The sequence below is a fragment of the Diceros bicornis genome, chromosome 2 (genome assembly GCF_020826845.1).
Source record: "Diceros bicornis minor isolate mBicDic1 chromosome 2, mDicBic1.mat.cur, whole genome shotgun sequence".
In the NCBI taxonomy this organism is placed as follows: Eukaryota; Metazoa; Chordata; class Mammalia; order Perissodactyla; family Rhinocerotidae; genus Diceros; species Diceros bicornis.
The window spans coordinates 36,206,097-36,222,015 of record NC_080741.1 but is presented as its reverse complement, the minus strand read 5'-3'; the positions used below and the strand labels follow the sequence as shown (position 1 = coordinate 36,222,015).

The 15,919-nt window shown below is 40.6% G+C and overlaps 1 protein-coding gene across 3 annotated transcripts in view; it reads right to left on the bottom strand.

The window, feature by feature from the left end:
- Positions 1 to 15,402, bottom strand: part of CMTM8 (CKLF like MARVEL transmembrane domain containing 8) — a 102,976-nt gene extending 87,574 nt beyond the window's left edge. The window contains exon 1 of one of the 3 annotated variants that reach the window (XM_058554418.1): positions 15,132 to 15,402. In XM_058554418.1, the coding sequence (XP_058410401.1) occupies positions 15,132 to 15,278 (147 nt within the window). In that variant the 5' untranslated portion in view covers positions 15,279 to 15,402. The remainder of the gene's footprint in view (positions 1 to 15,131) is intronic. The other 2 variants (XM_058554408.1, XM_058554399.1) reach the window with 2 other exon arrangements.
- Positions 15,403 to 15,919: the final 517 nt, after the last annotated feature.

Genomic DNA, 15,919 nt, shown 5'->3' with positions numbered 1-15,919 from the left:
AGCGATTGGGTTCATGCACTCTGCTTTGGCAGCCCACCGTTTGTGGGTTCGGATCCCAGGCGCAGACCTACACGCTGCTTATCAAGCCATGCTGTGGCAGGTGTCCCACATATAAAATAGAGGAAGATGAGCACAGATGTTAGCTGAGGGCCAATCTTCCTCACCAAAAAAACAAAACAAAACAAAACACCTATAAGTGAATAACAAAACAGCTGAACTTCTCTTTCAAGGTAGCTGACTAGAACTGTATGTTTACCTCTTCATCCTCCCTAAATCCCACTGAAATGACAGAATAAAAAACCCACAAATAATTTAGAAATACAAAGTAGTGCTGAAAAGCTGGAAAGAGCAGCAGCAGCAGTGCAGGCAGTGAGGAATTCCAGGAGGCATGCAGGAACAAACTAACCATAAGCAACGGGGTTTCCAGTCTTCAGCTCTGGAGAGGAAAACAGAGGAACTATCAAAAAGATGACTTTCCAGGGGCTGGCCCCATGGCCTAGTGGTTAAGTTCGGCATGCTCCGCTTTGGTGGCCTGGGTTCAGATCCCAGGAGTGGACCTACACCATTTGTCGGCGGCCATGCTGTGGCAGCAACCCACATACAAAATAGAGGAAGATTGGCACAGACGTTAGCTTAGGGCAAATCTTCCTCAGCAAAAAAAAAAAAAGGTGAGTTTCCAAGCAGACCCTCAGAAAAATCTAAAGATAGAGGTAATAACAGAAGTGGGAGAAGGAATGGGCCAAGGGTAATCTGCCAAGGAGTAATTTAAGGGCTTAGAAGCTGCCAAATTAATCATTCTCTCCCCATCCCCTCCAGCAGTTACTTCTGGAAATAGGCCCCAAGATAAAACTTCAAGACTGCCAGATGCTTCAACAAGCTATGTGCAAACCTCATAGGAAAGTCCATGCAGCCACACTACCCTCATGTCCCCCCTCCCCCAATTATTATTTCCCTTCCTCTGGAAAAAACCACTAGATACAGGTCATGTGATGAAAACCTGGATTCACTGCCAGGGGCATGAGATATTATCACTCATGCTGAGCACACCTTCTCCAGCCATCTCATCTACAATCACAAACGGACAATCATGAATCACCAAATGACTGGCAAAAGTAGCCATATGAGAAGCAACAGACTCAACAAGCAGAAGAAGTGGTCTCTCTATAAATAAACAAAAGTTTAAATATACTCAAGATTCTTAAAGTGATTCAATTAAAAAAAGCGATCAGGCTACAAAGTAAAAAGAATGACATACTGTTGGGAATTAAAACTACCAGCGCCAAAAAAAAAAAAAAAATTCAACAACACACTGAAGAGCAGAACATACTCAGGTGAAAATCTAAATTTGGGCTGGAAGTGATATTTCCCTAGATCTCTACAAAAGGACAAAGAGAAGGAAAGAAAAGTTAGGAGATACTGAAGATAGTTTAATCTCTCCTGGAACTTCTGTATTGAATCAAGATTTTTTTGAAGGAGAAAACAGAAAGAACAGACGTAGGAAATACAAGAAATTTCCCTGCACTGAAGATAGATTTGAATATTAGTTATACAGAGCCCAACAAGTGCTGAGGAAGACGAATAAAGAATGCCCTACTAGACACATAGTGGTAAAATATATGATCTCTACAGATCTCTTGAGACAGCGAGAAAACTCCAAAAGCTTCTAGGGAGATTTAAAAAACCATTTGGTTACTTACAAGGAAAGGAGAACCTGATTCCCACAGAGGAATGGGTTTAAAGCCTAATGAAATCAAGCTCTGTGACTTAAATATTACAAAGGTTACAGTTTACTGCAATAGGTGTAAAGAACATATTCTCAGCAGGGAGCGCCAGGGGACATCACGCTAGAGCTGTCCTGAGAGAAGGGCTTTAGGTCTTCCTGATTACTCCCAGGTTGGGGTGAGGGCATTCTGCCTGCCCAGGGAGAGATCCCACCAAGACTCAGGAAATTCCAAGTGAGGACTTAACAATCTTCTTTTACGCTCAACCACATCAACATTAAGCTCCAGTATAATTACCTTATAGCGTTGCAAAACTGCCTTTCACAAGCCATTTCACCCCAATATAACAACATTCCATCTACAGCTTCTTGCTCCACCACCAATACCATCTGTCTACATTCTCATGGGTAATATAATGTGCAATGCATCATTCACGCAAGGCTGCACTGCAACTAAGTCTGTGGGAATGCACAATCACGAATGGACAAGGCCTGGGAGGGACTGGACCTAACAGGCCTGTCTAGGGTCTACCACACCACCAGGTCTCTTATTAATAACACTGGATGCTAGAAGACAATGAAGCATTATCTTCAAAGAATTAATGAAAAGAAATTTTAAGACCTACAATTTTATACCAACCAAATTATTATTCAAGTACAAGCGTAAAAGAAAGATGTTACTAGATGTACAAGGATTCAAAAGTTGAACACCTTCAAACCTTTTCTAAAAGAATTACTCAAGGGAGTACTTTGAAACTGAAAAATAGATCAATAAAGTAAATGACACAAAAAAATAACAGTGTGAAAAAATTTAAACTTGTAGTTACCAAAATAGTTGTTTGGTAACATGGGTGGGAAGATTCAGACAACTAGCAAGAAATGATTCCTAAGAAATCATTTTTTAAAAAGTAGTCCAGAGATTGTAAAATGGTGCATCCACTTCAGAAAACAGTCTGGCAGTTCCTCATACGGTTAAATGTAGAGCTTTCATTTGATCCAGCAATGCCACTCCTAGGAATACATCCAAGAGAAATGAAAATATATGTCCACACAAAATCTTGTACATGCATGTTCTTAGCAGCATTATTAACAATAGCTAAAAGGTGGAAACAATCCAAACGCCCATGAATTCATAAACAGATAGATAAAATGTGGTATAGCCACACAATGGAATATTATTTGGCAATAAAAAGAAATGAAGTACTGACACATGCTACATCATGGATGAAGCTTGAAAACATTACGCTAAGGGAAAGAAGCCAATCACAAAAGACCACATACAATGGGATTCTATTTATAAGAAACGTCCCAAATAGGCAAATTTTAGAGTCAGAATATAGATTAGTGGTTGCCTAGGGCTGGGGTGAGGGGTTATAAGGAAACGAAGGATGACTGCTAATGGATACGAGGTTTTTTTTTCAGGATGATGAAAATACTCTAAAATAGATTGTGGTGATGGTTGCACAACTCTGTGAATATTCTAAAAGCCACTGAGTTGTACACTTTAAACGGATGAACTGAATAGTATGTGAATTATATCTCAACAAAGCTGTTACAAAAAAATCCAGAAAAAAATTGGCTAACACAAAGCACATGGCTAGGAATAGGTAAGGAGGACAGTGTTGTCTTTTGAACCGAATTATGTGGTTACACAACTTGATTAATTCTCTGGGTAGTGAGAAAAATAAGTTTAAATACTATTAGGTAAAATTTTAAAAGTAACTCCAAACTAAATATAAATAAAATTTATAACTTTCAATCACTAGAGTAAAAAATAAGCAAAACTAAGAATTTTAAATGTTATCACAATAAATACAATTGTGTTAAATTTCCAAATTGAAAGACAAGATCTCAGGCTAGGTATAGAAATAAAATCTAGCTATATGACATATATAGAAGATGTACTTATAACAAGATGACAGGGAAAGGTAAAAACTAAAGGCAGGGTTTCCTTTTGGAAGATGAAAATGTTTTGGAACTAGATAGATAGATATGATTATACAATACTGTGAATATAATAAATGCCATTCAATTGTTCACTTTAAAATAATTAGTTTTATGTTATGTAAATCTCACCGCAATTAAAAAATAAAGGGACAAGAACATATCAGATAAACACTAGCCAAAAAAGCTGGTATGGCAATATTAAAATCAGACAAAACAGAATACAGCAAAGGAATCCAAAACTGGTCTTACATATGAGCATAGAAACAAAACCCCCAGATATGACATTAACAAATCAAAAAGAGTAAAAAAAAAGTTTTAAAATCCAATATTTTTTAAGAGAATTATTATAACTAAGTACAGATTATCCCAAGAGTCCAAGAATGATTCAACATTAGATTGTATATGAAATCTAAAAAATACCTGAACTCACAGAAACAGAGAACAGATTGGTGATTGCCAGAGGCGGGAGGGTTGGAGGTGGGGGAAATGAGTGAATGTGGTCAAAAGGTACAAACTTCCAGTCATAAGATGACTAAGTTCTGGGGATGTAACGTATAGCATGGTGACTAGAGTTAACAATACTGTATCGTATATTTGAAAGTTGCTAAGAGAGTAAATCTTAAAAGTTCTCATCATAAGAAAAAAAAATGTATAACTATGTAAGGTAATGGATGTTAACTAAGCTTATTGTGGTGGTCATTTCGCAATATATACATATATCAAATCATTATGCTGTACACCTTAAATTAATACAATGTTATATGTCAATAGCTCAATAAAACTGGAGGGGAAAAAAGAATACATTATAACTAAGTAGACATTATCTCAAGAGTACAAGAATGATTCAACATTAGATCTCCTAATATAATTTACTCCGTTAGCAAATTGAGGGAAACGACAACCTATATGACCACCTCAATAAAAAGCACCCTGCGGGCCTGTCCTGTGGCTTAGCGGTTAAGTGTGCACGCTCCGCTACTGGCGGCCCAGGGTTCGGATCCTGGGCGCGCACCGAGGCACCGCTTCTCTGGCCATGCTGAGGCCGCATCCCACATACAGCAACTAGAAGGATGTGCAACTATGACATACAACTATCCACTGGGGCTTTGGGGGAAAAAAAGGAGGAGGATTGGCAATAGATGTTAGCTCAGAGCCGGTCTTCCTCAGCAAAAAGAGGAGGATTAGCATGGACGTTAGCTCAGGGCTGATCTTCCTCACAAAAAAAAAAAAAAAAAAAAAAAACAGCCCTCTCCACAAAATCCTATCTCCTAAATTCAATAATCATTCCTGATTAAAATGGATACACAGTTAAACTTCCCTTCCTTAACTCAATTAAGAATATTTACCAGAACCTACAGTTAAACCTGTACTATTATTAAAACATTGAAAACATCCCAATTAAAGTTATGGGCCAGCCAAGGATACCCCCTCATCCTAATGATGCAACATTATACTGGCTGTCATAACCTAGGCAATAATGAAACACAGACAGGATAAACACAAAAAGGATAGAAAAACCATCCTTATTCACTATAATTTACTTATAAAATAAAAAATAATAAAACTATTACAATAATTCAAATAAGATGGCTATCCACAAGATTAAAATAAGAAAATTAACAGCTTTCTTATAAACCACAAATAATCATAAATTGATAAATCTAATTCATTTTTGACAAATCCCATTTACTAAAAATTGAAAATACTTAAATCTAGTAAGAAATATGTAAGAATCATGTGGAAAAACTTAGGACTTCAAGAGCCTAAAATGACCTAAATAAATAGAGAGATACAATATTCCTAAGTGGTAAGATTTAATATCATAGGATATATCCTCAAGTTAATTTATAAATTTAATGCAATCTCAATCAAAATAAAAGTTGTAATGGGATTTAAAGAACATCAATTCTAAAAATCACATGTAAGTGTTGGTGTAAGTACACAAGAATAGCAAAGAAATAGAAAAATTTGTATGACTTGCTCTATTGGATATTAAAATACATGATAAAGCTACAGTAATTTAAACGGTCTGGAACTTAGGAATAGAAGAGAATAAGGTCAAGAAATAGTTACACATATATGGGAATATTATATGATTAATGGTGAGATAAATAGATATCCACTTGGGGGAAAAAAGTAAAATTACACTCTTACCTTATACACACAAAAAGAACTTATGGCATAAGACGGTAAATATTCTTTTTGTGCGTGTGTGAGGAAGATTAGCCCTGAGCTAACATCCGATGCCAATCCTCCTCTTTTTGCTGAGGAAGAGTTGCGCTGGGCTAACATCCGTGCCCATCTTCCTCTACTTCATATGGGACACCACCACAGCATGGCTTGAGAAGTGGTGTGTCAGTGCACGCCCAGGATCCAAACCTGCAAACCCCGAGCCACCAAAGCGGAGCGCGTGCACTTAACCGCTATGCCACCCGGCCAGCCCCAAGATGGTAAATATTCTTAACGCTAAAAAAAAATTCTCCTATATTTTCTTCAATTATCTGTATAATCTTGGGGGTAGGGAAACCATGTTTAAGCAAAGTAAACCCTAGAAGCCTAAATAAAGGTAACAGTTTAGATTTCATGAAAATCAGAAACTTATTTTGATGAAAAATGGCATGAATGATGCTAATAACAAGTGACAGATGAGAAAATTAATACCCATAATATACAGGAAACTTATAAATCAACAAAAAAGAAATATGGAAGAATATTAAGATATTATTAAATGAAAAAGAAGTTGCAGAATATATATAATACACACATTCATGTATGTGTATATTTGCACATGTACAGAAAAAGAGAAATACCAATGATAAGTGCATCAGGGCAGGTGGGTAGATGAGGGATGGAGTGAAGGAGGTAGGTTAGCAGAGACTTTCAGTTTTCACATTATATATAAATGATCTGAAATTTATTTTTACAATGAACACTTATGACTTTGCTGCAAGCTTCCTTAAGTACATTAATGCATAAATATATTCTCATTATAAAAACATTAGATCATATAAAAGGATAAGGAATTAAATAGCAAACATCTCTATTCAAACACATTCCCCAAACCAATCTTATTTCCCTCCTGGGAAGTAATTTTCATTAAAGTCTTCTGGACAGAAAGAGCCTCATTTTTTAATGGGTAGAGGAAAAAAACAGGCAGTTACCAAAAGAAGAAATGAATGGCTAATTAGCATATTTAAAATGTTCAACTTTAATAATCACAGAAATGCAAATAAAAACAATTTGCTCTTTTTCACATGTCCGGGGCTCTCCTAAATATTATTTATAGCTGATGTTCTCTCTGACTAGTGGGTGCCCATGCCGAACTAGGTTTTATTATTTTGAGTATCTCCCACTCCAATAAAATTGGTGAATATTAAAAGAAAGTTTAGTGAGTATTTGCAGAAACAAATCTCGTTACATACTGAAACACCACTAGAGGATATGCAAATTGGTACAAACCTTTCTGTACAACTTGGCAGTAATATCAAAAACCTTAAGAACGCATATGCCAAACCGTGAAAATACTATTAGAACTAAAAAGTGACATCAGCAAAGTTGCAGGATACAAGGTCAAGAATACAGAACCCAACTGGACTTCTATGATCTAGCAATGAACAATCCGAAAAGGAAATTAATAAAAGAATTCCATTTGCAATAGCATCAAAAAGAATAAAATACTCAGGAATAAATTTAATAAAAAATACAAGACATGTATCATGAAAACTACAAAACATTGTTGAAAGAAATTAGAGAAGACCTAAATAAATGGAAAGATATCCCATGTTTGCGAACTGGAAAACTTAACTTTGTTAAGATGGCAGTATTCCCCAAATTGATCTACAGCTTCCACACAATCCACATTGAAATCCCAGCTGCCTTTTTTGTGTAGAAATTGACAAGCTGATGCCAAAATTCATATGGAAATGCAAGGGACCCAGAATAGCCAAAACAATCTTGAAAAAAGAAGAACAAATTGAGAGGACTCACACTTGCGATTTCAAAACTTTCTACAGAGTTTCTACAAAGTAATCAATACAGTATGGTACTGGCATAAGGATAGACAAATAGACCAATGGAATAGAACTGAGAATTCAGAAATAAACCCTTACATTTATGGTCATTTGATTTTCAACAAGGGTGCCAAGACAATTCAATGGGAGAGAAACAGTCTTTTCAACAAATGGTGCTGGGACAATCAGATATCCATAGCGAAAGGAATAAACTTAGACCCCTGCCTCACATGACATACAAAAATTAACTCAAAATGAATCACAGACCAAAATGTAAGACATAAAAGTATATAACTTTTAGGAGAAAACATAAAAGTACATCTTCATTACCTTGGATTAGGTAAAGTCTCCTTAGACACGACATCAAAAGCACAAGCAACAAAAAATATATAAAATGGACTTCATCAAATTAAGAACCTTTGCACTTCAAAGGATACCATGAAAAAAAGTGAAAAGATAATCCATAGAATGAAAGAAAAATATCTGCAAATCATATATTTGATAAGAGACTTCTTTACATCCAGAATATGTACAGAACTCTCACAATTTCACATTAAAATAATGTAATTTTTGTGTGTGGTGATGTGTTGTAATTAGTATTTGGGTGGTGAACATGATGTAATCTATGCAGAAATAGAAGTATAATGATGTACACCTGAAATTTATACAATGTTATAAACCAATGTTCCTGTAATAAACAAACAAAAATAAATAAATAAATAAATAAAAAGAACAAAGGAAATAAAGAGGAAAAAAATGTAATTTTTGAAATGGCTAAGAATTTGAATAAACAATTCTCCAAAGAAGATATACAAATGACCAATAAGCACATGAAGAGTTGCTCAACATCATTAGTCATGGAAATATAAACCAAAACCACAATGAGATTCCACTTCACACACTGCAGGATGGCTAGAATCAAAAAGACAGAAAATAACAAGTCTTGGTGAGGATGTGAAGAAACTGGAACCCTCATATTGCCACTGGGATTGTAAAGTAGTACAGCCACTTTGGAAACAGTCTAGCAGTGCCTCAAAATACTAAACAAAGAGTTACCATACGACCTAGCCATTCCATTCCTAGGTAAATGCCCAAGAGAACTGAAAACTTATGTCCACACTAAAACTTGCCCATGAAAATTCAGAGCAGCATTATTCATACTACTACTCAAAATATGGAAACAACCCAAACGTCCATCAACTGATGAATGGATAAATAAAATGGTATCTATACAATACAATGGAATATTATTTGGCAATATATGGAATGAAGTACTAAGACATACTACAGCATGGATGATCCTTGAAAACATTATGCTACGTGAAACAAGCCAGACAGAAAGGGCGACATATTGTAGGATTCCATTTATGTGAAATGTCCAGAATAGACAAATCTATACAGATACAAAGTAGAATAGTGGTTACCAAAGGCTGAGGGAAGGCCCTTGAGAGAATGGGGAGCGATAAGTATGGGGTTTCTTTTTGAGGTGATGAAAATGTCCTAAAATTAGATAGTGGTGATAGTTCTACAAGTCTGTGAATATCTCAACAATCCCAGAATTGTACACTCTAAAACAGTCAATTTTATGATATGAATTATATCTCAATAAGCTTTTAAAAATGCATATGCCAAAACTCAGAACTCTACACTAAAAAGGGTAAATTTCACGGTATACCTCAATAAACTTGACTTTAAAGAAGATTTATATACCTTTTACTCAATTCTAAGTACTCATCCTTAGACAATGTTAAAGAACATCCAGAAGGATTTAGCTTAAAAGATGTTTGTTACAACACTGTTAAAAGAAAAAAGAAACATACATTGAACAGTAGGAAATTGCATATTTATGGAACACTATGTGGCCATTAAGAATATCCTAAGAAATTAATCATTGATGAGGAAAGGTAATTTATCAGGTCTCGGCAGGAAACGAGGCACATTCAGATTGGGTAATCTGAGTGGAGTTTAATAAAGGTGTTACGTATAAAGCAGGGTGCAGAAAACCCACAACTGATAGTGCAGGACCTGGCAGCAGTAAGCAGGAGGGAGGGAACAGTTGTCAGAGCCAGGGAAAATAGCTGTATGGAGAGGGCTGCCAGAGAGCCCGCCTTCCATGGAGAGACCAACCTGCTGAGACCCAGCAGGGAGGAATCCTGTGGAATGAATATCCAGAACCTGCTCTCCTGTCAGGTTCCTGCTGGTGCCAGCACTGGATGAATCCACCGGGACGTCAGAGGGGAGCCCTTGAGACAGCTCATGCAAATCAGCCTTCAGGGTGGAGAAGGGTGGAGAGTGTATTTGAAGGACAAATGGAAGATATCCAGCACAGATGGTCATAGCAGTAAACAAAAAGAATAGTTTACAAGTGACAGGAACTAGAAGGATGTGCAGCTATGACATACAACTATCTACTGGGGCTTTTGGGGGGGGGAATTATAAAAAAAAAACAAGTGACTGCATTTTTCAAAAATTACAGATAAATAACATATAACCACTTAAGAAATTCTGGAATGATTTACTCCAAGAGGTAAACAGTGGTTCACCCAGAGTTCCTTAACAGCGGTGCTGTTGGCAATTGGTGAAGCAATTCTTTGTTGCTGGGGACTGTCCCAAGCACAGGAATTTAGCATCCTTGGCCCCCAGGGCACTAAACACCAATAGAAACCCCAGGCATTACAATACTCAAAATTTTTTCAAAATCCCACCCATTTCCAGACAAGGGGAGGTACCACACCTGTTAGGAATCACAGTGGGGCCTAAGATTACAATTTTTTTTCTTACCTGCATTTTTCTAATTTTTCTAGTAAGACTAGGTGTTGTTTGTGAAATGGAAACTATGCTCACTATTTTTTTAAAAGAACTCAACATGATAGAATAATTTAGATTCCAGCTCTCAGTACACCCTATTTTTCCTTCCCCAACTAAGTTTGCTCATGACAGTAAGTAAATGGAAGGTGACCTAACATTATTACAGAGATGCTATAATTCATTTTGAAGTCACCAATAACAGGAAGGGTACAATTAACTCAGCTTCTGACAAATCACTTTTATTTTTCAAGTATCATGATCGTTATGAGATCACAGCATCCTATAAGTCACAGGTCAAGTACTGGATTGCTTCTGGCTTGTTATAAAACTTTGAAAGGAAGGAAACAACTACAATTTGGTTTCAACACGATGTTATATTGGCACAGCCTAGAGTGTTTTGGTGGTAGGTTTAGCTATTACCACTCACTCCATGAGAAAGCCAGGGCAAGCGATTCTGACCACTGATTTTGGGAAACATTGTGTTTTGTTCTCTATTATTTCATTTCCTCCCAGGTTCAAGCAGAAAGTCAGGTTCTTAGCAATTCTTTGTCTCAGTATTTTGTTTTTTCAAGGCAGAAAGTAACATTCTTCTGGGGGTAGGTCTACCTTAATTTCAGAGCAGGACAGCCATAGTTTGAAACCTGCCTCCCACCCCAGATAAAGAAATCAGCGGTACCATATTTCATTACATCCAAGAAACCATCCATTGTAAGCTGCATCCTGATTCAGATATTCAAACATGAACAAAAAAGCATCTTAGAATTAGGAAAATATAATGTATCATTTAAGGTGATCTTGAACATTTTTAATTTGAAGAGTTCGAATTTAAAAAAGTATTTTTAGTTCAACAGGCTCACACCACTGATGACAGTTTAAACAAGTAGAACTTTGGGGAAAGCTAACCTCAGAATATGTAACAAAATCCTTAAATTTGTGTACCTTTGACACAACAATTCTACTTTAAGGAAATTTTCCTCAAGAAAATCACTAGACAAATGTGGAAAAAGGGACAATAAAGGAAGATTGCACGGACCTAGAAACGTGCTAGTTTTAAAATAGAAAACTGAGGAAATCAAAGTGATACTTCCTTATGATGGAAAACTGTAATGATACAAGAGATCCAAGACCCTGAAAAATGCTCATGGTGTCATAAGTGAACACAGCAAGTCACAAATCCATGAAAAAAAATTATAAGAAAACACATGCAGGGCCGGCCCCATGGCTTAGTGGTTAAGTGCGCGCGCTCCGCTGCTGGCGGCCCGGGTTCGGATCCCGGGTGCGCACCGAGGCACTGCTTCTCCGGCCACGCTGAGGCCACGTCCCACATACAGCAACTAGAAGGATGTGCAGCTATGACATACAACTATCTACTGGGGCTTTGGGGGAAAAAAGGAAGAGGATTGGCAATAGATGTTAGCTCAGAGCTGGTCTTCCTCAGCAAAAAGAGGAGGATTAGCACGGATGTTAGCTCAGGGCTGATCTTCCTCACAAAAAAAAAAAAAGAAAGAAAGAAAATATATGCATAGAAAAAAATATATAAAAGGAGCTTCAAAGAAAAATGAGAAAACGCAAAGATAAAAATCAAAATTTTAAAAATCTCCTTAAAGATATCTAAGTTTTCCTGATTGAGAGAACACATCAAGTCCCTAGTTTAATGAAAGAAAATGGCCTCACACGAAGGCACATTGTTGTGATATTACAGATCTCTGGGAGAAAGAAGATTCTACAGGCTTCCAGAAGAAAAAAAAAGGATCAAGAAATAGAATATTAAAAAAAAAGAAGAAGAATCAGAATAGCTAGCAGACAAGAGAGGAATGCTTTAAAAATTCTGAAGGAAAACAATTTCCAATCTAACATTCTTTACCCAAACTATTAAGTATGTGTAACAGTCGAACCAAGACATATTGAAAGACACTAATGTCAATTTACACATGCATCTTTTCTTAGGAAACTACTAGAGGCTGTGTGGCCCCTCAGCGGGAGTAAGTCAAGACAGAGGAGGACACTGGTCATGGAAAGCAGCAGATCCACCCCAGGAGAGAGGGGAAGAGAATCTCCAGAGGGACAGTGCAGGAGACTCGAGGCCCTCGGCTGTGCCCAGGTGAGCAGGTCAGGTGGGAGCAGGTCAGAGGCTCCCAGAGAGGGCTGGTCATGAGGACAACCCTGATAGAATACCTGATGTCTCTCAGTTTCCCTGAGAGGAGATTTAGACAACTAAGGTAAAATTAATGACTATCTAGAGAACTAAGAAATGGAAAAGGAGAGACTTACTAACTTCAGGGAAAACAAGAAATGGGGCAGGAAAGGAAAAGCACTCATAGACTACTCGGCAGCTCAGCTGTGAACAGTGTTTACAGTGTCCTAAAGTCAACACTGGTTATTGATCTAACCCAAAATATAGTGGGAGACAGGAAGGGTATATGTATAATTAGGGAGGAGTGGTGGGGGGAGGGCAGAGGTGGTCCAAAGAGCTAAAGCCTCATCTCTCAGAGTGGGAAGCCAATAGAAAACGTCTACAATTGGGAAAAGAAAAAAAAAAAAAAATCAACCAGCATCACAAATGTTATTTAGAGCTCTAAGAGATTTGAACATGGGTACCTCTAGGTACGGATATGGTGAGGGAAACTTCTATTTCTGCCTATAGTACTATTTGACTCTTTAAAACATGTGCTCATTAACACATGTTTAACACTAGTTCTGTCAAAAATAAAAACTCAACGGGGCCAGTGGCATAGTGGTTAAGTTCTCGCACTCCACTTCAGCAGCCCAGGGTTCGCAGGTTCAGATCCAGGGCTCAGACCTACCCACCGCTCATCAAGCCACGCTGCGGCAGGCACCCCACATAAAGTAGAGGATGATGGGCACAGATGTCAGCCCAGGGCCAACCTTCCTCAGCAAAAAAGAGGAGGACTGGCAACAGGTGTTAGCTCAGGGATGATCTTCCTCACAAAAAAATAATAAATAAATAAATAAAAACTCAACTATAGCAGTAATAAGGGTAATTTTTCTTACATATTTTTCCATCTTTTTCAAAAAAATTATTTATATTTAAAAGGATACATGCTAATACATCAACAGTGGTTATTTCTAGTCATGGGATTGCGGGCCATTTACATTTTTTCCTTCACTTTTTTTATTTTCTGGACAAGTGTGGAACACAGAGCATACTGATCACAAATCAGAAAACAAGAGGCATTTTACTTTATGCCTGGTCCAAATCCACCCCAGGGTAGAAGCCCCATCTCTGTCACTTGAGCTGCCGTTTGCTCTGCTGGAGCAGAGGAGCCTGCCAACTCCTTCATTCACACAGCAAATATTTGCTGAATTCCTATAAGCCAGGCCCTGCAAGGTGATTTCAATACCTTGGCTTTTTATTGGGTCTCCTGAAGTCCTCAATACCAGCTGAGGGAACCAGCTAGGGGATGGGCTGAGCCAACTTCTCTCCAACTTTATGTGCTGGAACCCCGTGGGATTGATTCAGCAGGTCTGGGGTGGGATCTGAGACTCTGGAGGACAAGTAAGCTACTTCATGCACAGTTTTTGCTGAAGCTTTCTCAAAGGAACTGAGTCTTCAGTCATTGCTTGCATCATCAAGGCTCCCATTCTCTACCCTCACATAGGCTAGATTTCAATTCCCCAAATGTTTAAACAAAAGTATGTGAGATACAGCAGAAGGAGCACTGGTTAGACAGCAGGAAGGGATGCCCCTTGGCAGTCAAAAGCAAGGTCCCCGAGACAGGCGGCCTGGGTTTGAATTTCAGCTCCACCACTCCCAGGTGTGACTGACTTCCTCACTCCATGCCTCAGTTTCTTCACATGTAAAATGGGGAGAATAATTGAAGTCACCTTCACAGGGTAGAGTTGTTGTGTGGTACATGAGTGCAGGAAGGTATCTAAAGGGCTTGAGGGGGTCCTGGCACATGGTGAAGACTCAATTAACAGCGGCCACCACTAGCTGTTAACAGGGCTCCTGTCCTTTCTCAGCCATGAAGAACTGGCTGGGACTTCAGGCGAGGTCATTCGACTTCGCAGCCTCCATGTCCTCCTATGGATCGGAGAATGCGCATGCCCAGCCTCCTCCCCAGGAACATTCTGAGCCTAAACCAGGATGTGCACTGCACCAGGCACGAGACCGTTTGGTCCTTAAAGAGGTTGAGGCCCTCATATCTTATTCAGTAAACATTTCCCGATTCACCTCAATTTTACTACCAGAGAGATAATTAGGAAAAAGAGGAAGTCCTCTCCTCTCCTCTGATCTTTGGAAAGCTTTGCTTTTAGGGAGGAGGCCATCCACATGGAGATCAGGTAAGAGAGGCACCGGGTGTCCCTGACACTCAACACAGAGTCTGCGCCCACCAAGCATCCTGCTCCCAGGAGAGCACGACCACAGAAAGGCCCAGCAAGTTGAGTTTCTCCCCCAACAGACATCCTGCGGGTCACGATCCTCTCCCCCAAGAGAGCCCAGGGTGACTGGACCTCGTTTAGAGAGGTGGTCTCTAAGTGTTGCACTTTGGGCTGAAGGCGAGGCTGAGCAAAAAGGTTGCCTTCTAAGCCACCTGAGGATCTGAGTGGGCTCCAAGCCGAGGAGCACGGGCGCCGGTCCATTTGCGCCCCCGCCTCCCCCGCCCCCCGCGCCGGGCACTCACGATCTCGGCCACGATGAGGAGCCCGGGCAGGGTGCGGAGGAACTCCCGGTCGTAGGCGAAGCTGCTGCTGCTGGTGGAGAAGTTCTCGGCGAAGGAGCTGGCGGTGGTGGTGACGGTGTGCGAGCGGGCGCGCTGTGGCTCCTCCATCGTCGCGCCTCGGCCGGGCTGGCCCCTCCTCGGGGACCCCCAGCGCGTCCGGGGCTAGACGCGCGGCCCTGTGCCCGGGGGACACCGGCGAGGGGGAGGGGAGCGCGGCCGGCGCGGGGACGCGGGCGCGCGGGGGCCGGTCCAGCCGCGGCGCGTGTCCTGCGAGTGCGCTACGCCCCCCGCTCCTCGGCGCGCGGCCTCGCGGGCTGCGCTGGGGCTCCGGGGGAGGAGGAGACCGGACGAGGGGAGGCCGCCGGGAGGCCGAGGACGGCGGCGGAGGCCAGGAGGAGGGGTGGGGGCGTGGAGAGGGGCGGGCGCGAGGCGGGAGGAGAGGGACCGCCCCCGGAGGCTCCGCGGCCCGGTGGCCTCTTCACCTGTTGCCGGGGACCGTGCGGCCGAGCGGGCGCTGAGTCGCGCCCAGGGTCGCGGGGTGGGCAGCCTGGCGGGCGGCGCGGAGGAGAGGGCGCGGGGGTCCCGGGCGCCTGCCGCACCCCGGCCCTCCCTGGCCGGGTCAGGCTCCGCCTCCGCCGGGCGGGCAGCCACCGCTGACCTGGCTCCTTCCACCTGGCGGCGCCGGGGGCCGGGGCTTCGGGGCCCCTTCTGGAAACGAGCCCTTCCAGGAACGAGCCCGCTGAGCGATG